This window comes from Eubalaena glacialis, chromosome 12 (assembly GCF_028564815.1).
Source record: "Eubalaena glacialis isolate mEubGla1 chromosome 12, mEubGla1.1.hap2.+ XY, whole genome shotgun sequence".
Lineage (NCBI taxonomy): Eukaryota > Metazoa > Chordata > Mammalia > Artiodactyla > Balaenidae > Eubalaena > Eubalaena glacialis.
The window spans coordinates 58,554,835-58,577,190 of NC_083727.1; the positions used below are offsets into that span (position 1 = coordinate 58,554,835).

Sequence of the window (22,356 nt, forward strand, 5' to 3'; positions counted from 1 at the left end):
ATTACTCTCTCTTTTTTTTTCCTTCACCTAATTAATTCCCTTTCATCCTATAGATGTTAAGTCACATGTCACTTTCTTATTAAAGGCTTTTCTTATTTCTCTGGTTAGGTCCAATTTTCCTATTATAAATTGTTGTAACACTGCATAGCTTATTCTCAGTAGCTTATCACAAGTAAAATTTTGTATTTTATGGCTTTTTGATTAATGCGTATTGCCACTCAGCCTTCACTACGATGTAAGCCCTGTGAGATCAAGGGCTGTCTGCCTTTATCTTTCCTCACCATTGCATAGTGCATGGCATCATGCCTGGCTCATTGCGATGAGGAGGACGAGAATGATGCTGATGATCTTAGAAAACCTAATTGATCCCTATTTTATGTCAGGCATTTTTCTAAACATTTTATTGTATTAATCTGTTTCATTTTCATTATAACCCTATGATATGTATGTACTGTGTTTTGGTTTTTATTTTAATTTATGGAGGAAACTAAGATTTGTAGTAGTAGTAGAGATAATAAATATCTGATAAATGCATGAATGAAAGATACTGAATGTATTTTTATTGAGCATTCACGATATATTAGAGATAATGTATTGATACATGAGACATGGCTATAAGAATACTTAGAAGTGTTGATAAATTTGCTTATAGAAATGTAGGTTTCAGTCCATGGTTATAGGACTACCCTCTCTGCTTTGCTTTGGAGGAAATTAAGGTAGGAGTCCTCAGCTATTGCCTGTGAGACATAAGGAAGTGAAAAGCTGGCGTGTTCTGATGGGAAAGGCCTGGGAGGTGGAGGGAGAGAGGCAGGAGAGGAACATTATAAAAATCTGTAAGTCCTGATTGCAGAATGTTCAAGTTATATTCATTCCTCTTTGAATGATACTCTGAGATACAATTGTGCTCTTCCTGAAAAGATGAGGATGCAGGCCACTTAGCTTCCTTAGCGTACTTCATAAGGAGCCATCAAGATCCCACCTTTCCTCAACAACATTCACCCTAAGTGAAGTAACATCTAGATACCAGAAACCTGGAGTATCACCCCCGAGGCCACAGGGCGGGCAGTGGGGGTACCAGTGCCTTCTTTGTCCAGGACTCAGTAAATGGGCCTCTTTCTTGTATAAGCTTTCAGATTTTCCAGTTTGGTAAATTTACGTGAACAGAGTAGGGAAGAGAGCATTTCCCTGGCTAATTCACAAAATCCATTATGTGACAGTATCTTAAGCATAACTTTCTAAACCTAAATATCTATGTGGTAGAACACAAGTGTAAATCCTGCTATTAAATGTAGAAGTATTTGTTCTACTTTTTTTTTTAACATCTTTATTGGAATATAATTGCTTTACTACTTTCTTATTAGGCAAGGATAGTTACCACCAATATTGTGGAGTTAATAATTACTATCTGCTAAAATATATAATCCATCAACAGTTCTTGAGTATGTACCATGCAGCAGACCACTTGAAGACATTGTAGATACAATAGCTGTCAAGAGAGTCACTGCCCCTGCCTTGTCTGTGCCTGTGGTTTATTAAGGGAGACAAATATTTAAGCAAGCAATACAGTGTAATAGATGCTAACAGAGAAAATATGAGCACATATTTTCTGTGCGTGAGATGCTGCAGAAGCCTATGTGAAGGAAATAGAGTATTCTCAGGAGCTGAGAATGTAGAGAAAAATATGGATATGTGGTTTTTGTTTTAGTTTAATAATAATGGGATCATATTTATGTACATATGTGTATGTGTTTGTATAAAATGCATAATATTTTGCCTTTTCGCCCTTAACATCAGTGCGTATAGATCTACATTATTGCCTTCTAAAGAACTTCATGCATGTCTGTCTGTCTGTATGTGTTTATTCTTGGGTAGAACTTTGGAAGTGAGATTGCTGGACCTAGGGTTTGTGCATTTAAAATTTTGATAGATTTTGCCAGTTTGCCATCCAAAATGGATCCACTAGTTATACTTAATATCGCTATTAAAGGGTGAGTTTATGCAAATTGATGATGTAAACCCAAACACTGAATACAAAAATGGACTCTTACTATAAGGGAAAAATGCAAAGTTTCATAAAGTAAGATGTTAAACATCACTAACAATCAAATAAATGCTAAATTAAAATACAAAGCTGTTTCTCCATGATAAATTAGTAAAGGTAATGAAAATGCCCCACACAGACAAAACTACACTGTAATTTCAGCTCTCCGCCATTGCAGATAGTGTGGTAAAATCTTTTTGGTGACTGATTTGCTTAAAAGAAATCTATACAGTATAGTGAAAAACAGTTTACTTAACTGAATAGAGAATGGATATTGGAGTCCTGGGGTCCTGGAAATTTGACAGATTTAGCATTTTCCTACTACACACACCAGTATTCTTTTTTGGTAGTAGACATCCTAACAGGTGTGAGGTGAAAGCTCATTGTGGTTTTGATTTGCATTGCCTGATTATTAGTGATTTGAGCACCTTTTCAGGTATCAGGCGCGGGTTCACGGGAGCCTGCTGGTAGGTGCCGTGGATGCTGCCTGAGGCTGTGTGAGCCGCCCTGCCTTGGGCTGCTGGAGCTAGTAGGTGCTGGGGGTAAGCCGGGGGCCTGGGTTTGAGAGAGCCTGCAAGGGGACACCTAGGACCTTTGGGTTGGCCTGATGCTGGGACCAGCCAGCTCTGGGACTGAGGTGTAGTTGGGCACTCGCTTTACTTTCGTTCTCCAATGGGGAAGGTATCTCTCTCTGGGCCGTGTTGCCTGGGTTTAGAGGAGGAGCGACGGGGGTAATGTGAATCTATCTTTCCTACCTTCTTACTGTGTCTTTTCTTATTTCTGTGCTTTACCTACATGCCGTAATCTCTCACCTGGAATCCTTAGCTCTTGCGAAGCAATCTTTGTGTGCAGATAGTTCTTCAAATTAATGTTTCTAATTGGAGGGGATGAACACTAGAAATTCCCATGCCGCCATTTTGCTGACGTAGCTCCCAGTTTTTCTTTTTCAATTAGGTGTTAAGAAAGTTTAGAGCTGGGCTTTTTACTTAATCACGGATATTATATTAGCTAATTCTTTGGGCATATTTGCTTTTCTCCTTCTTTATCACTTTTCTAAGCCTTGTTTTTATTGAATATGAGTTTCTGTTAAACCACTTCAGCACCAATAACAAATAATTGTTGTTTGCTCTTTTTCTGTGCTGTAAGTTTCTTGGATTGTAGGAAATGGAAAGGAATGGAGGAAAAAAATGCATAAAAATGTATAATTTCACTCGGTTCTGCACTGTAGTGATTTTGGTGCTATATGTGTAGCTTATACGTGTAGTTGTGGGCAGATTCAGTGACAGTTGCTTGAACAAGGTTAACTGCCCCCTCAGAGGTGACCTTTGCATTTCATAACATTGTATGAGAGAGCTTAGACCACATTTCACTTCTTTGCTGTGTTTTCACCTTGAAGTATAAGCTTCTAAATTTCTTGCCTTTATCTTTGTGTTCTTAACCCTAGACAAATGCCTGAAGACATTGAGTTGAGTGAGTTAATCACAAACTTTTATTGAGAAATTCTTTCGATTCCCATAAATTATGATTAAATAGTACACATGTCCTGCCTTTTTAAAAAAAATAAAATAGGAAGGATCCAAAAAATGGAAGTAGCTTGACAATAAAGACAACTAATTTCCTTAATTGCAGTCATTTTCGGCAGTTTATGTCCTGCCATAATTTCTTCATAAGATTTTAGAATCCTCCCTTCATCCATCTCTTCTTTCTGATAATAGACCCCAAACAAACTTTTGATTAATTGTTCTTGAATTAGTAAAACCTCTTAGTATTGAATGTCTCGAATTAGTTTGAAGAGATGAAACTGGTATTATCTTGGTATTATCATGTTTGTGAAGAGCTGCAGAATACATTTGTTTTAGCTCATCACATGGGAGGTTTTAAGTTTGATATTACAATGTGATATTTAAAAGTGTTTCATTTTAGTAAGAAATCGGTCCTCAAACTGAGCTCTTCACATGCAGCAGGAAAGAGGTGGTGACTATCAAATGTTCAAAGTCATAGGAGAGAGGATTTTTTTCCCCCACTTTTAAAGGGCACATACACCAATTTGATTTGGGGAAAAAAAAACTGCTTTATAATAAACCAAGGAAACCCATTCACTATGAGCCCTATCCCAATTGTACAGGATAGAATTTACAACAGGGCAGGTTTCTACCACAAATTAGTCATACTCAAGAACTATCTTTTATGAGTGAGCAGAATAGGAATCATTGTTAAGTTGTATCAGACCCTTGCTCTATGAGACTTTAATGGAACGAAATCCTGGGGTATTATGGACAAGCAGTTAGAATGATGAAAGCAAGATCTTTATGGCTTATACACACTGCAATATAAACAATTTTTGTGTTTTTCTCTATTATGTGTAATTACTTAAGTTTTAGGGTAACCAAGCACTGTATTCTTTATACACTTATGTTGATGAGGCTACAGTTCAGTATATAATGTTCTGAGATTGTTGGAAAGTGTTTTAAATCAACAAAAAGAACTGCAAAGATAAATTTACTACAGTTATAAACACAATTCTACTACAGTTATAAACACAGAACAAAGTATTTTCTTAAATGTTCAATTTTGAATTATATATTACAAGAGCTTTTTCTCCCTTACCCCCAGCACTCCATGCTCTGTTCCTTCAAAAGTATTAGGTTTTCATATTGAATTATACTTTGTTTCTTTATTTAGTAAATCTTTACCTTTGAACTTTTAACTAAAAGTAGTATCATACAGATTTTTTTTCCCTAACATCAAAATGCCAAGATACATGTCAGATTACATTCTTTATGATTTTGCTTGACCGTATCTGTACTTTCGACAAGAATATGCATAAGAATACCTTTGTACTTGAAGATTTTCTGATTAACTTTTATATTTTCATTTTATAATTGAAAGCTGTGGTCCTTGACATTAAATAAGTATAGCTAGATACTTCAGAAGACTTTGTGCTTTATATGTGTGAGTGTGCGCTCATGCGTGTGAATTGGTGGGAGAGGAGGGAACATAAAAAAGGTAGAAAAGGAGTAGTTGGAACTAACTGATTTGTTGTAGTGTCCCAAGGGGCAGGTATAATCTGCAAGCTGTCAGGTTCTATTACAGGGGCTGTTGCCATCAATCAGAGCTGACATTTGTATAGCAGAGGTTAGTATAACTGTAATTATATGTGTGTTTATGGAATTTAAACCATGTGACATTTTAGATTTTATCCTTAAATTAAAACATTCATATAATTTATAAGCTTGTTGGTTGAGTAAGTATGGGATTATGTATTTTAAAAAGGAAGATAGACTTCCTAAATCCTGCAAACTGTTGCCCGGTCTACATCTATAGCATTCTAATGTGATTTGTAACAACTCCCGGCTGACTGTCTTCAACACAGAAAATGTATTAAGCAAGCATTCTTGAATATTGTCCTTTAGCTTAGTTAATAGATCCCTAACATTTTCAACTAAATGTACAATATTTCATCAATTGTAAGACATTTAAAAACTTTATTTGGTAGTCTTTTTTTAACTTCCTAGTGACACATAAAATGAAGGTGTGGCTTAAAATTAATAGCTCTTGATATTTGATGAATTATAGTAATATACTCTTGGATTTTAATGACTATATTTTGGTATTTTACCTTTCTGGCTTTTAAAAAAAGGCATTTATGTAGTGGGTTTAAACAATTAAAAAAGTTTTCTATAGTCTGAATACCAAAAATTTCAAAATCAATTTTAAATATTATACAGGTAAGAAAGTCTACTTTCATTTTCTTAATTTCTTGTATTCCTTTAACATTTTAAATCTAGTTTTAATTTATAGCTGTCTGCCTCAAAGAAGAATACTGCTGCAACAGTCAAAATGTTTTAAAAACAAATGTTTAAAATTCAGTAGGATATCAGTGTGACTTTTATAACTTTAACTAGATATAACAGGATTTGTTAAACATAAAACAGACTGCTTTTAGACATCACAAACATTCTCTGTGTCTCAATGTTCATTGCAGCTCTATTTACAATAGCCAGGACATGGAAGCAACCTAAGTGTCCATCGACAGATGAATGGATAAAGAAGATGTGGCACATATATACAATGGAATATTACTCAGCCATAAAGAGAAATGAAATTGAGTTATTTGTAGTGAGGTGGATGGACCTAGAGTCTGTCATACAGAGTGAAGTAAGTCAGAAAGAGAAAAACAAATACTGTATGCTAACACATATATATGGAATCTAAAAAAAAAAAAATGGTTCTGAAGAACCTAGGGGCAGGACAAGAATAAAGACGCAGACGTAGAGAATGGACTTGAGGACACGGGGAGGGGGAAGGGTAAGCTGGGACGAAGTGAGAGAATAGCATGGACTTATATATACTACCAAATGTAAAATAGATAGCTGATTCACTTGGTTATAAAGCAGAAACTAACACACCATTGTAAAGCAGTTATACTCCAGTAAAGATGTTAAAAAAAAAAAATTCTCTGTGTCTTAGGCTGGATATGTATTGCTGTTAGTAATATAATTTCAAGACTATGTTTTTCTGTATAATGAATTAATTTATTGGAATTAGAAGGTTTTATGGACTGGCCTATCTTTGAAAAATATGAATATGGAAAGACAAGAATAGATTTTTTTTAATAGACAGCAACAACAATAACATTAAGGAAATACGGGTATTATGATTTCTAAATTAGATGTCTAATTTCTCTTCTTGGTTCAAAGACTTTCCATAAATATGTTGAACTTTCTTATCTTTTTGCTTTGGGTACTTATAGAGGTCTCTGGTTGAGAAGAAGATTGATAAGTGGGAAGGAAATTGGCCTAAATTTAGAAGTTGTCATCTGTATTTAAAAAAAAAAAATCCAATCAGTAGGTTGAGGAACTTGGACTTCCATGTAAAAATTTCATATTTGGTACCTTCCTCAAGATGCTTGCAGCATACATAAAAAGATCACACAAGAGATGATATGTGGTCCGTGCATATTAGAAGCACAAAGAACAAATTTTGCTTATTTTTTCTTCTTAGCCAGGAATATCCTTCTTTCTTTCTTTGTCTGGCAAACTCTTATTCACCTTTTACCTGTTCAGTTCAGGTATCCCTTCTTGCCATTTAACTTTCGTTTTTAATTGTAAGTTATATGTAATTATAAGAGCATGTATGTGCATAGCTTACTGTTACTGAGTAAAATACACAGTCAGAATAGTACAGAAATTGTAAGTGAACAGCTTGATAAAATTTTTGTAAAGTGAATACACTGATATAAGCACCACCCTGATCAAGATAAAAATATTACCACACCTCGGAATCTGTCCTCATTCCTCTCCCATTTGCTGTGTCCTTCTTCCTTCCCAGAGGTGACTCCTATCCTAGCTTCTAACACTTACATTAGTTTCACCTGTTTTAAAACTTTACATATATGAAATTATATAGTATGTAACTGGATTCTTTCATTAACAAGATTTTCAGGTTTTTACCATGTTACTGCATATGGTAAATGAAATTCATTTTCATTCCTGTATAATTGTTCCATCGTATAACTGTGTTACAAGTTATTTGTCCATATTATTGTTGATGGAAATTTGGCTTACTTCCAATTTTGAAGTATTATAAATAGTACAGCTATTAAAATTCTAATATACATCTTTAGTTTCAAATAGGTGTGCATTTCTGTTCAGTACATAATATACTAAGAATGGAATTGCTGGGTCACAAGGCTTGCATATGTTCAACTTTAGTAGGTAATACCAAGCAGCTTTTCAAAATGGTTGTGTGAGTTTGTATTTCCACCATTATTTCATGAGAGTTCTAGATTCTCTACATCCTCTCTAAACACATGGCATTTTATGTCTTTCATTTTAAATTTTCTGATAGTTGTGTAGTAAATAGTATTTCTCACTCTCTTCCTCTCGCACTCTACTAGTTTAATCTAGTAATTATATGGGGAAAAAAAGGTAAAATGTGTATATATGTGTGTATATATATATATATATATATATATATATATATATATATATATATACACACACTACCAAATGTAAAATTGATAGCTAGTGGGAAGCAGCCGCATAGCACAGGGAGATCAGCTCGGTGCTTTTTGACCACCTAGAGGGGTGGGATAGGGAGGGTGGGAGGGAGGGAGACATAAGAGGGAAGAGATCTGGGGATATATGTATATGTATAGCTGACTCACTTTGTTATAAAGCAGAAACTAACACACCATTGTAAAGCAATTATACTCCAATAAAGATGTTAAAATAAATAAGTAAATAAATTGTTTTTAAAAATGTAAAATGCACAATTGAACATGTTCCTCTTGCACTCTTACAGGTATGTTGACAAGAGGCTTTGTGATCTCTTTAGTAATTCTTACCTTGAAATTCAAAGAATTCTATTTGGGACAAGTCTGTTAAAACTTGGATTCAAGCATGACATTCTTCCTTCTGTGAAACACCACCTCTCTGGTGTGTTTTGATAAAGGGTTGCTGTAGTGTCCAATTAGTGGATTATGCAAATGATTATAAAAAATTCAGCTTAAAAATTTTACTGTTTTTCTCCCCTCTTACCCTCCCCAAGGAGGAATATATTTCACTTAGAGAAAAAAGTATTTGAGTAGTCATGAAACAATCACAGAAAACTAAACATTGTAAATTTACTGTTTACAGATGTAAGAGAAGTTTTTAATAATAAGGTTTAAGTGCTTATGGGATGTAGCAAAAGCAGTTTTAAGCTGGAAGTTTATAGTTATACATTAAGAAAAAAGAAAATTCACAAATAAACAACCTTACTCTACAGCTCAAGGAACTAGAAAAAGAAAACAAATTAAGCCCAAAATTAGCAGGACAGAAATAACAAAGATCAGAGCAGAAACAAATGAAATAGAAACTAGAAAACAGAAGAAAAGATCAATGAAACTAAGAGGTGGTTTTTTTAAAGACAAAAAGTATTAGCAAACCCTTAGCTAGATTGACTAAGGAAAAGAAAGAGAAGATTGAAATAAATAAAATCAGAAATGAAAGGGGAGACATTACAAAAAATACAAAGGATCATAAGAGATTACTGTGAATAATTATATAGCAACAAATTGGATAACCTAGAGGAAATGGATAAATTTTTAGAAACATACAACCTACCAAGACTGAATGATGAAGAAATAGAAAATCTGAACAGGCTTAATACATCACTAATACATTAATAGAATGAAAGATGAAAATCACATGATCCTCTTAATAGATGCAGAAAAATCAGTTGACGGTATTCAACATCCTTTCATCATAAAAACTCTCAACAAATTGGGTGTAGAAAGAATGTTCTTCAACACAATGAGGGCCATATATGACAAACCTACAACTAACATCACACTCAACAGTGAAAGGCTGAAAGCTTTCCCGCTAAGATCAGGAACAAGACAAGGGTGCCCACTCTCACTACTCCTATTCAACATAGTACTGGAAGTCCTAGCCAGAGTAATTAAGCAAGGAAAAGAAATAAAGGTCTTCTAAATCAGAAAGGAAGATGTAATATGGTCTCCGTTTGCAGATGATATGATCTTATATATAGGAAACCCTAGAGACTCCAGCAAAAAACTTTTACAACTAACAAACAACTTCGGTAAAGTTTCAGGATACAAAATCAGCATGCAGAAGTCAGTTGCATGTCTATACACTAACAGTGAACTATCTGAAAAAGAAATAAAGAAAATAATCCCATATACAATAGCATCAAAAACAATGAAATACTTAGGAATAAATTTAACCAAGGAAATGAAAGATCTATACACCAAAAACTGTAAAATGCTGAGGAAAGAAACTGAAAAAGACACAGATAAATGGAAAGATAGCTCATGTTCATGCATTGGAAGAGTTAATATTATGAAAATGTCCATAATATCAAAGCGATCTATGGATTCAGTGCATCCCTATCAAAATTCCATTATCATTTTTCACAGAAATAGAAAAAAACGATTCTAAAATTGTTTTTAGAATTGGAACCACAAAAGACCCCAAATAGCCAAAGCAATCCTGAGAATGAACAAAGCTTGAAGGCATCACACTTCCTAATTTTAAACTATATTATAAAACTATGGTAATCAAAAAGTATGGTACTGGCATAAAAACAGACACATAGACCAATGGAACAGTATAGAGAGCCCAGAAATTAACCCACACATATACCATCAACTAATATTTGACAATTGAGCCCAAAGCACTCAATTGGGAAAGGATATTCTCTTTGATAAATGTATGGGGAAAAGTGGATAACCATATGCAAAAGAATGAAAATGGCCACCTATTTTATACTGCTTACAAAAAATTAACTTGAAATGGATTAAAGGCTTAAATGTAAGACCTGAAACTATAAAAATACTTGAAGAAAACATAGAGAAAAAGCTCCTTGACATTGGTCTTGGGAATGATTTTTGGATATGACACCAAAAGCACATGAAACAAAAGCAAAAATAAGCTTCTGCACAGCAAAAGAAACAGCGAAATAAAAAGGCAACCTATAGAAGGGGAGAAACTATTTTGCAAACCATCTATCTGATAAGGGGTTAATATCCATACAACTCAATAGCAAAAAAAGAAAAAATTAAAAAATGGACAGAGGACTTGAATAGACATTTTTCCAAAGAAGACATACAAAGGGCCACCAAGTACATGAAAAGGTGCTCAACATCACTAATCATCAGGGAAATGCAAGTCATAACCACAATGAGATATCACCTTACAGCTGTTAGAATGACTTGTTACCAGAAAGACAAAAGATGGCAAATATTTGCGAGGTTGTGGAGAAAAGAGAACCCTTGTGCACTGTTGGTGGGAATGTAAATTGGTACTGCCACTATGGAAAACAGTTTGAAGGTTTCCCAAAAAGTTAAAAATAGAACTACCATATGATGCAGCCATTCTACTTCAGGGTATATATCAGAAGGAAGTGAAATCGCTATCTTGAAGAGATATTTGCTCTTCCATGTTCTTTGCAGCATTATTCACAATAGCTAAGACATGGAAACAACCTCAGTGTTCACCAAGAAATGAATGGATAAAGAAAATGTGATATATACATAGAATGGAATGTTATTCAGCCATAAAGCGGTGGAAATTCAGCCTTCTCCCACAATATGGATGGACCTTGAGGTCATTATGCTAAGTGAAATAAGTCAGACAGAGAAAGACAAATACTGTATGTTCTCACTTATGTATGGAATATTAAAAAAAAAAAAAAAAAAACCTCAAAGAAACAGAGTAGAATGGTGGTTGCCAGGCACTTAGGGGCGGGGGAAATGGGGAAATGTTGGTCAAAGTGTACAAACTTCCAGCTATAAGATCGATGTGTTCTGGGGATCTGATGTACAGCGCGGCGAGTATAATTAACATTCCTGTGTTATGAACTTGAAACTTGTTAAGAGAGTAGACCTTAAATGTTATCACCACACACACACACACACACACACACACACAGTAATATTATGTGAGGGAATGGAAGTGTTAACTAACCTCATTGTGGTAATCATTTTGCAATATATGTGTATCAAATCGTCACATTATGCACCTTAAGTTTATATATGTTACATGTCAATAATAACTCAATAGAGCTGGACAAAAAGGAAGGAGAGATAAAGTGATTTCCCCTAGGTCACAGTGTTTTATAAGGCAAAAGATAATAATATTAATGTTTAAGTTAATTACCAGATGAGGTGGTTCTAGCAAGTTGTAGGTCCTTTGGTTTTGCTGTCAAATGGATGAAGCATTTTAAAATTGAATACACCAAATTGTTGGCACAGTAGTGGTGTATAGCATCTCAACTCTGCCATTTTCCCAGTGGTCAGGCTAAAATTGGAAAAGTTTGGAATAATGATTTTCATACTCCTGAGGGAATAAGTACATGTATTGAGAGAAATTTGAGTTGACAGTAAAAATATTGACAGTTAACCCATGCCCTAATACAAGAGCAGATGGAAATGTCTTGCATGAGTTACAATTCATTAAGCAAATGTGACACTTTATTTTCTAGCCATTTTCGTTCAGGGGATTAGAGTAATGAAATGGTAATATAAATGAAGCCACTTCTCACTGTGCTGAAAGTAAGGTATAGAAAACCAAATGCTAAAATGGATTTTTAAGGTTTGGTAGTATAGTTTTCTGATATCTGAAAAATTTTACTTTACAATTTAATCATTAGCACATTATTATCTTTGTAGTGTACTTTGTAGCTTTCTTAACATTTATTAATAGTAAGCTTTCTTATTTTATATTTTAATGTGACATGAATTTACAGTTTAGGAGAATTGCTGTTTTTGAAATCACATGGGCATGTTTTTTAGGACTTTTAGTGAAAGGGTTGTTAGTAAGTGATCCCTGGGTATATTTATAATGATATATCTTGGGTTATTTTAAATTTGTCATTTTTCAAAGTAGAAGTTCTGTTTAAGTTATTGGAATATAAAAGAGATGTTAATTAATGCATACTGAATGTTTCAACCCATTTTAGATCTTAAAATTCATTATACATCTGTTTATACTTAATTCCAAAGCATTTTTTTAAATGTAAAATTTGATGTGATCTCAACATTGCCATTTGGCTTTAGCAAATTAACTAAGTAGCTTTGGATTTGTAGTATTTCACACCTTAGATATGAATGCCTTAATCTATTTCATTATAGTTCACTAATTAATGTTACGTCAAAGTACAACTGCTAAATTTTGTGGTTGATATAGTTCATTTCAAAATGATAGCAGTGATATCTCTAATTATGCAACAGGTTATATTGACAAACTTGGATTATGCATTTGTTAAGAATTATACATCATTTGCAATCTAAAAAAATAAGATTATCATCATTCCCGTAAGCGACTTCAAAAACAGACCTGAGGTAACAAAAATGTTGAGAACAATCTGACCCCCTTAACCTCTTCACTCTTCAAAGCATAGTGAGTTTTGATTGTCATCAGTCTCTATAAGCTGATATACTGGATAAGAAAAGCTTTGGTTTTGATTTGTTACCTCATGTGTTCTTTGAGTTATATAAGGGCGTATTTCCTAGTTCAATATTACTGTAGTAGAAGTTTATTAAGCTTTTCTTTTTCTCTGCGATAGTATGCTTTTAGGGGACACAAACAATTCAATATGTAGAAAGCAAATAGATTTATAATCACAGCTCATGTCAAATGGTCTCTTCTAAGAACTTTACGTAAGTACCCTGGGCTTACCTCCTGCTCTTAGTACCTTGGATCTCCGGTGACTCATTGTTTGTGTTGCTATTTTGTGCCAGTTATCCTGTAGTATATGTGTTGTTTTTTAGTATAAAGTTCTGCATATACTAGTTGATATTAAAGGGTAGTTTTTAAAAACTGTGTGTCAATAGTAAAGCTTCCTCCAAATTTGGAAAAGTATAAACAGGTAACCATTCCTAGAGTGGATCCTTGGTTTCCTTTTCATTCCCTTTTAGTGCTTAATTCACTTATTTTTGTCCCTTTTCAAGTAAAAGCCATTATCAGTACACACTTGTTTAAAAGATAGTGTCATTTGGTTTCTTACATTGTAAGACACATTTTAAGTAAGCTTGTGTATTTTGTACACTTCACACTACAATTTACTGACAGACTACCTTTACTGAGTTTTAATGAGTAACTGCTTAATATCACAACTTAAAGAGAAGTGACTGTTGTCTACAGTGAATCAGATATCATTCTGGGATATTTGTAACACTTTATTTGATCTGTGTATAGGTGGTCAATCATATTTCTTTTTGAATAACACGGTGGAAGTTTAAATAATATGTGACCTCTTTCCCCTTTTTAATTTATCTTTTCTTGTCTTATAGATGCTTGTGACCACACCAGAAAAATGGGATGTAGTGACAAGAAAGAGTGTTGGGGACGTAGCTCTTTCCCAAATTGTAAAGCTTCTTATTCTTGATGAAGTTCATTTACTTCATGAAGATAGAGGACCAGTATTAGAAAGCATAGTGGCACGTACTTTACGTCAGGTAAGGGGAAGTTATTTGTAAGCTTATTTTGAGGGATAAGTTTTTAAACTTAAATGTAACATTCAAAGAAATATTAGTATGTATTGTTCATGGGGATAAAGATAATTTTCGTAGGGAGAAACCTTCAGCTATTTCATTTTTATGTTAAAAGTACCCTATCTTTCTTCCTCCCAGGTCTTATGTTATTGAAGTCTCTTTAAATTAACCAAAATAAATACAAGAAAACTTCTATTCTAAACCTGTGTTTTAAAACTAAATGTAACTTTGACTAAGCAGTATTAAAATGTGGTAGAACATAGGAGAATATTAATTATTCATCCATTTCTCTCCATGCCTGACCTCTCCCCCCATTGAAAAAAATCTGAAAATGATTTATATTTTCGTTAATATACTAGATAAAATATCTCCTAATGTGCATAATCTTAATTGTTATTTTTAAAAAGGGACGTGTACTTGTTGTCTCTAGTTTTGGACCTTTGTGGTTACTCATAAATTGTCCAAATCAAAATTGGTAAATTCATCAATGATCTGTGATTGTTTTCTGTCACCCCTCTTTTCATTAAGTGAAAAGATATCTTAAAGTACCCATGACTATTAAAATGATGTTTGTTGGTAGATTGTACATGTAAAGACAGTAGATGAACACTAGTTTTTTAACATAATCAAGAACTCTAATTCCGTGACTTCCCATCTGTTATTGTCTCTGATCCATCTTCTCCTGGCTTTATTTTCGTTCTGAAATAGCCAAGACTCCATGACCAGTTTTTTCTTTTGTCAATAGCCTTAACTTATTTATCCCCTGGCAAAATTCCAATCATGAGTCAATTGAACAGTATGTTTCCCTCCAGTCAGATTGCTAAACACTAGCTGAGATCACACAGGGGTGGTGGAGACTAAGGTCACTACACATTCGTAGACTCTGAATTCACCTGAATCGTTGGGATTTATCCTGTAACTTCGGAGCAGCTTTCCTTCTTTTTTCCAAGCTTCACCAGACTCCTCCCTCCTTCTTCCCCACCCTGTCGTGCCTCATTCTTAGAAGACAATACTTTTTACTGAGTGGAAACACAGGCCTTCGTGGTTGAACTCCCTCAGTTTGCATCCAGAAAAAACCTGCCCACCACCCAGCAAAAGCCTCAAACCCCTTCCCAAATCTATCCTCATCATTCCATCCCTCATCCTTTAGTTAGAGGCCCCCTGTCCCCTTGTCTTGGACTCCATTCCTTTCACTCTGTAAGTTATGCCTTCTCTTTTTCCTGGGTCTTTAACTTCTCCTTCTATGTGAGCACTGTGCCTTCAGCTTTAAAGAATTGCAAAGTCCCACCCATCTTTACCAAAACGCCTCCCTCAAACTATCCTGCTCCAATAACTTCTGCTTAGTAAAGCTGTTTTTACCACTCAGCTTCTGGAAATATTAATCTGTATTCAGTTTCCCTTTTGATTTCCAAGCAACTGTGGTCTGGTTATTGCTCCAGCATAGGTCATAAAAAGTTTTTTTGTTTTTTGTTTTTTGTTTTTTAACCAGTATATAACTCATTATTTCTTCAGAATTGAAACTCTTTTCTCTTGGACTCCATGATGCCACCCTGCCTTGATTTTCTTTACTTGATTTTTTTGTCACCTACTTAGCTGCTCTTTCTCAGGTTCCCTTGCTCTCTCCTTTTCTCACCCTTGAAATGTTTACATTCTCCACGATGTTGGTTTGCAAACTGGCTTTGTACACAGAGAGCAAGGAGAGAACTGAAAAAAGAGGCAAACCACTCCAGATTGGTAGATGACAGTTTTAATAAGCAAGGGAACTTACTTTTGAGGCTTGTCTTGGGCAGCTGCAAGATCAGTCGACCTCTACACCTGCCTTAACTGTATATAGAGGCCTTAACTGACTTCAGTCACATATACTGTCCAGATGGTCTCAACACCACATTGCTGTCTCAAGGCTGCGTCCTAGGGGAAGCTTCTAGCTCAGGGAAGGCAAGCGGAATGCATATTTCTAGGACAGCAAAGGTGGTGAGGATCCTCTGATTGACAAGGTCCAGCTTGCGGATTAATTGGCGGTCACATCCTCTCAGTGACCTCTTCCAACACAGGACTCTGGTCACTTGCCATCTTCTTTTTTTTATTCTAAATATTTACCCTGGGAAAATAACACTTCTATGCCTGTGTCACTTAAATCTCTGCATGTAGTCCAAATCTCCCCGCTGACTTCTACTCCTATCCAAACACAGTCGTATGTTTCTACTTTGATATCCCATGGACATCTCTTGCTTAAACACGTCAGAAACTCTGCCATCTTCCCTCCCTATTTATATATGGCGTCACAGTCCATTTGATTCTCAAGCCCAAATTGAGTGTGTGGGAGTCACACTTAATTGTTCCTTCTTCCTTAACACTCACCTTCACCCCAATGACTAGTTAGGTGTCAGTTCTTTTATATTTCGTATCCTGAATAGCTCTCATCTAGAACTAGGTATGGGAATTTAATATGAAGGGAGTACAAAATTTGAGGAAGTTTATATTGCATTTTCAAATGTTTTAAAATAATGTGCTTTCATCTGGTAAATCCAACATAAAATTCTAGATGAATTAATGATTTAGCTATACCAAACAAAACTCAGTGCATTCAAGAAAATATAAAAGAGCATTTAAAAAATAACCTTGAGGTGGAGAAGCTCTAAGCAATATGCAAAACTCCAAAGGTTACAAAGGAAACATGTGGCGCATTTGGATATGTAACTATTAAAAACTTCTGACCAGTAAAGATACCTCCAAAAAGTTCAAATGTAAGACAGAATAATAGAAATTATTTGTAGCACATAAAATAAAGCTTAAATGTCCTTTATAATTAAAAGGTTATTGTAAACTAGTAAGAAATATGTTTTCTAAAAATTTGGGAAAAGCACTTTACAGTAGAAATAAAAATTCTGAAAATCATAGAAAAGATGCTTAAAAGGAATCCAAATCAACATGAGACATTTCTCTTACATAGATTGGCAAAAGTGAAAAAGAATGTAATTTGAAAATGCTCACTAAACTGTGTTTTTACTTCTAGAAATCAAACCTATGGAAATAATAGCACAGACACATAGATATAGTAACACCAGTATTCACTGACGCTTTCTTGTTAGTGCAAAATATGTTGGAAACAACCCAACTGTCCAACAAAAGAAGAAATGGTTTAATAAATTCCATTAATTCATAAAATAAAATGCCACTTTGCAGTCTTTAAAAAGAACGAGGTAGAGCTATATGAACCGGGTTTAAAAGATATCCATGTTATATTCTCATTGAAAAGACACAATATACAGCACAATCCCATTTGTGTAAAGAAAAAAAATGCAATATATTTATATTCTCATTCACTCATTTAGTGAACATTTATTAGCTACCTGCTATGTGCCAGCTACACAGTTCTAGGTGCAGTGGATATAGTTAACAAATAAAGTTCTTGCTTACATTTAGATTTTTAAGCTGGGGTAGAGTAGGGTGCATAGATGTGGAAGCATATGCAACAAGCTGTAAAAGTGGTTTTATAGTAGGGATGGAATTAGAGGACTCTTTAGGACATGTTCACTTTTTACCATATAAAAATATGTGCATGCACATGCACAGATGCACATACATAAAACACAAAGCATTGAAATATTCAAAGTAGACACACAAAAATCAGAGGTTTTAGCTAATACCCAACTTAAGAATAATGTCAATAATACATGTAGTTGTGAGACAAAGGTGAAGCATGGAGAAGTCTGCCACTGCCATCACTGTTCTCCTTTCTTGCCACGGTGGATCTGCTCTGGCACAGATTTTACTTGTGAGGTCTCAGAAAGAAGCATGCAGGTCATCATTTACACAAAAGAGACCTATTTTGATCATGGGATTTTTAAAAAAAATTTTTAACAGCTTTATCGAGGTAGAATTGATATACAAATCAGTGCATATGATTAGTGTATTGGGTAAAGTGAGATTAGTGGTTAACAAAAGGTACTGTTTCCCAAGGTGATACTTCCCGATCATGAGATGTTTTGATTTGATACCTTGATACGTACATAGCTTAGTGATCTTTTCAGGGAGCCAGGCCACATAAGTCCATACATTCCTGGTTTGTTTGCATTGAGCCACCTAGAGAGACCATGTCCATCAGCTAAAAGCATTACAAAGATAAAGCTTTCCTGCAACTATAGAACATTAGAGGTCAAGTAAATACCATTAGTACATTTGCCAGGAGGTCTGTCATTAGCATGTTTACAAGGGGATTTGACCAGGGCAAATCTTTATTTCTTGAGCAGTCCCAGTTGAGAGAGAAAATAGATTGCAGGCCTGCTGCTGATGCTTTCTGTACATATGTACACAGACACACACACATTATGTACCATATGTACTTTGAAGCATTCGTTATAAATTTATAAATATTTTGTAACTTATGAATGTATAATAGTATAATTTTCTATATATAGTTTATAAACTATGTGAAGTAAAATATATAAAAATTATATATTATAGGTTTGTTTATTACATATGTAGTATAATTATAAACATATCATATGTTAACATATGATACAGGATATGTAATACATTGTATGTAATATGGATATATAATATGTAAATATATATTAATTCATCCTGCACATTGGCTTCTTCATAATATAGCCAAATTCCAATTGTATAGTTTATCACTTACTATGCTTATAAACCTTTGATGACTTGCTGTTTGTTATCTTAAGAAAAATGTTTAAATACTTTAGCTGGACGTTAAACACTATTGAAGCCCTGACCTATTTATCCAATTTCAACTTCTCCATCATATTCCTTAGCTGATGTAGGTTCCAGCCACACAAAACCATTTATTCCTTCCCCACTTTTTTTCCAATGCCATTGGCCCTTTTTCAGAGGTAAAACTAATCTTACTTACGTCAGAGTGTATTGTTAGTTATGAGATGAAGGGTTGTAAATGCAAAATTATATATTATTGCTCCACACATCCATCTGTTGAAAACTTACTATTCTTTTGAGTCTGCCAAATATCACTTCTTCTATGAAGTGTTTCCTAGTTTACCACTCAGAATGAATTACATCTTTTCTGAGTTCCCTCTGTACTCCCTTTCTTTGCACAATTTTAGCACCCGTCACAGTCTTCCTTATAATTTCACAACTTAACTGTAGGTAATTCTGTCTTTATCTGTGTCTCTCACTAGATTTTAATCTCCTTAACAGAATGATCTATATGATTCTTCTCATATTTCCAGTGTATTAGTGCAGTGCTCATAAATATTTTTAGAAAAATCAGTTCCTTTTTGTTTGTTCCTTGTGATTACCAGACATTCCCAGTAGATGGCAGTGCTTTACACGGCACTTCAACAATTTGTAACTAACATAGACACACCATAGGTAGCTATTCTAATGCAGTGTAGATTCTGTTCAGGTTCTGAAGTTGCATGGTGGTGTTAGGGACTAAATTCACAACATACTTGGCATGAGTGAAAGAAATTTGGAAAATAAAAAAGTATAATGAAGCCCTAATCTGTTATATTTAACAACATTGAACTAACATTAGTTGTCGTAACTAAATTTACTTTCAGTGAATAGACTTTGTCCAAACTTAGATTTTATGTGAGGGAAAATGCTATAAAAATTTACTGCCTAGTTTTTGGGCTAATGATAAAGAAGAAACTGTAAAATGTTAATTTTTTATAGCTTTCAACTATTAATATTTTCAGATAACTCTGTATAGTGTATAGAGTTTCGAGATGTGGTTTAAGACATAAACTTCCAAATTATCCATATTTAAAAGAATATATTTCTCATACAGGCTTATCTGTGTTGATAATGATATGATTTTTTTTAGATTAAAAAATACAGTTGTTTTAAAATGGGGTTTTAGCAGAAAAATATCTCTAGTGTTTGCAAGGTATCATGTATTTAACATCAAAAGTCCTTAAAAATATACTCAATGACTTTTGTGTTGAATGATTTTAAAACTAAAAATCACCTTCATATCTTTTCACATCACCACCAATAGGAAATAGAACTATGGTATAATTAAAATTATTCTAATTACTGTAAAGGATTTTAATCATAGCATGTAAAGGAGATTTCTTAAATAATAGGTAGGGTCATCAGTTCCCCTTATTTAGGGTTTTCTTGTTTGGGTTGGGTTTGGTTTGGGAGCCATATGTATATCTCATAGGTAGTGTTTTATTTAGTCCTCAAAGAAGCCCAGATAGAACCCATAACAGTGAGTAAGCAGATTCATTTTTGTCCTACTTACAGAATGAGTTTGGAAGGCACAGGGCGTCTCTAAGTGCCTGTAAATAATATTTGTGTGAGGGAGTGAACTCAGGCCCTTGGACTTTCCCAGCCCATATATGCACTGTATAGAAATATCCAAGGAGAAATCCGACATCGGGAGCTGCTCACTTAGGTATAATAACTTGAAGATACCAGCATGATACAAGCAAGTTTTGACTAAAATTAGATGTAAATAAGAGAGACATAAAAACTGAAAAAATAGTTTAAATATTTGCCCAAGTAAATATATCCCGTGAATACCCTTATTTTACTTATGATAGCAAGAAGGTGAGAATGACTTAAAAGTTCCTAGATTTAAAAAAAATAATATTGTATAGTCTTTTGTTAAAGATTGAGAATCTTTTTATATGTATTCTCTCATAAAGGAATTTGGTCGAAGGTTAATTAACTTACCAAATTCATTCCAAGTCTTGTGTACTTTTAAAAATCACATCAGAGGTTTTCAAACTTTTTCCCAGGTAAGAAACGCTTTTTTAAATTAAACTTTTACATGGAAGCCTAGTATAGAAAAATATGAAAGCATGTGGGATTTGAAAACCCAGATAGAAGGGATATTATAGGCGCATGGGGCTCAGAATGCCTCCCATACTTCTGCAGAACCCCTAGGGCTTAGCTGTGAATGGTCCTGGACTGTTCCCTTTAGCAACATTTGGCATCTTAATTTAAAATGGGAAGTTTTTATGTGATGAAAGTAATACTTTCTCTTGGCAAATGCTTAACTTCCTGTATTGTAAATATAAAATATAGAGAATTTGAATAATATAATTAATGTCGTAAAGTGGTCAAGCACATAGAATTGTATACCCTAAAAATAGATAAATTATGTTCATCTTAGGTCTCCATGGGACATTTTCTCAAAGCAGAAATTGAAAAGATCATAGTCTTTACAAAATACAATAGAAATTTAGAAATAAATTCTATATGGTAAAACAAAACTATATACACACACACATACACATCTATATATGCATATGTATATACAAACACATATATATGTACATACATTCTACACTTTTGTATTTGATAAATTGAAGATATAAAACCCAACCACTTGAAAGAATAGTCTTCTGACACTGAGAGCTCAGTAAGTGATCATGAAAGGAAGGAAGGGAAAGAGAGAGTGACAACACTATTATTAGAAAATAATGAAAGTTTATTAAGTACAGACAGAGTTTATAATTCAGAGTTTGAATTATACTCAAATGAAACAGGAATGTTGGGACTATAGTAAGTTAATTATTAAATTTTAAATGTTGGGTAATTTTAAACAGAATGTTCTAAAAAAATGGAAAAATAATACAGTTGAAAAAAAATTAAATACAAACTAGGAAACCAATAGAATTAGATTTATTAGCTAGAGTCCTTCTATATTTTAAAAAAGTAAAAGCTAGGTTTTAAAAAAGTAAAATAAAGAAACATAAATCCAATCACAAATAAGTAGAAAACCTATGAGTAAACAAAATTAAAAAGGATAAAGATATTTTAAAAACGTTTAGAAATGGAAAAAGATGAGAATACTATCAGCTATCATCATAAAAACGTAATTGAAAAAGAATTGTATAGTGTCCTGTGCTCATCAGCAGTAAAATGGAGAAACTCCTTGGCGTACGAGATTTCTCATGATCATTTCTACACTTCTGCATTTCTAGCTCTTGCCGTTAGTGTTGCTAAGTACAGTACCTTAAACACCATTCTTCCTGGCCTACCTGGCAGGTCCTAGCCGCTCTCTTAGAGCACCGACAACTGTCACTCTGCGTGCCTTCCCTGACTTACCCGAGCTTGATTAGTGATCTCTCTTCATTGTTCTCACAGTTTTTAGAAGGTGCTACTATTAATGGGACACATTACAGTGTTTTTTTGTAATTTTTACAGACTCTTAAACCCCTGCTCTCCTGGCTTTGTGCCCGTCATTAAAAGCTTAATAAATGATTGGCGAACAAATTAATTGATGTTTTCAGCAGAGTTCAGCAACAAAATTAGAATATTGCACCCCACCAGTAAACACAAATAATGCAGCTTAGGACATTCTTTGAGTAGTTTGTGA

At 34.1% G+C, this 22,356-nt stretch overlaps 1 protein-coding gene across 1 annotated transcript in view; it reads left to right on the forward strand.

Moving 5' to 3' along the window:
* ASCC3 (activating signal cointegrator 1 complex subunit 3) overlaps positions 1 to 22,356 on the forward strand; it is a 331,824-nt gene that overhangs the window by 124,424 nt on the left and 185,044 nt on the right. Inside the window, exon 11 of the mRNA XM_061207037.1 lies at positions 13,842 to 14,006. Coding sequence (XP_061063020.1) covers positions 13,842 to 14,006 — 165 coding nt within the window. The remainder of the gene's footprint in view (positions 1 to 13,841; positions 14,007 to 22,356) is intronic.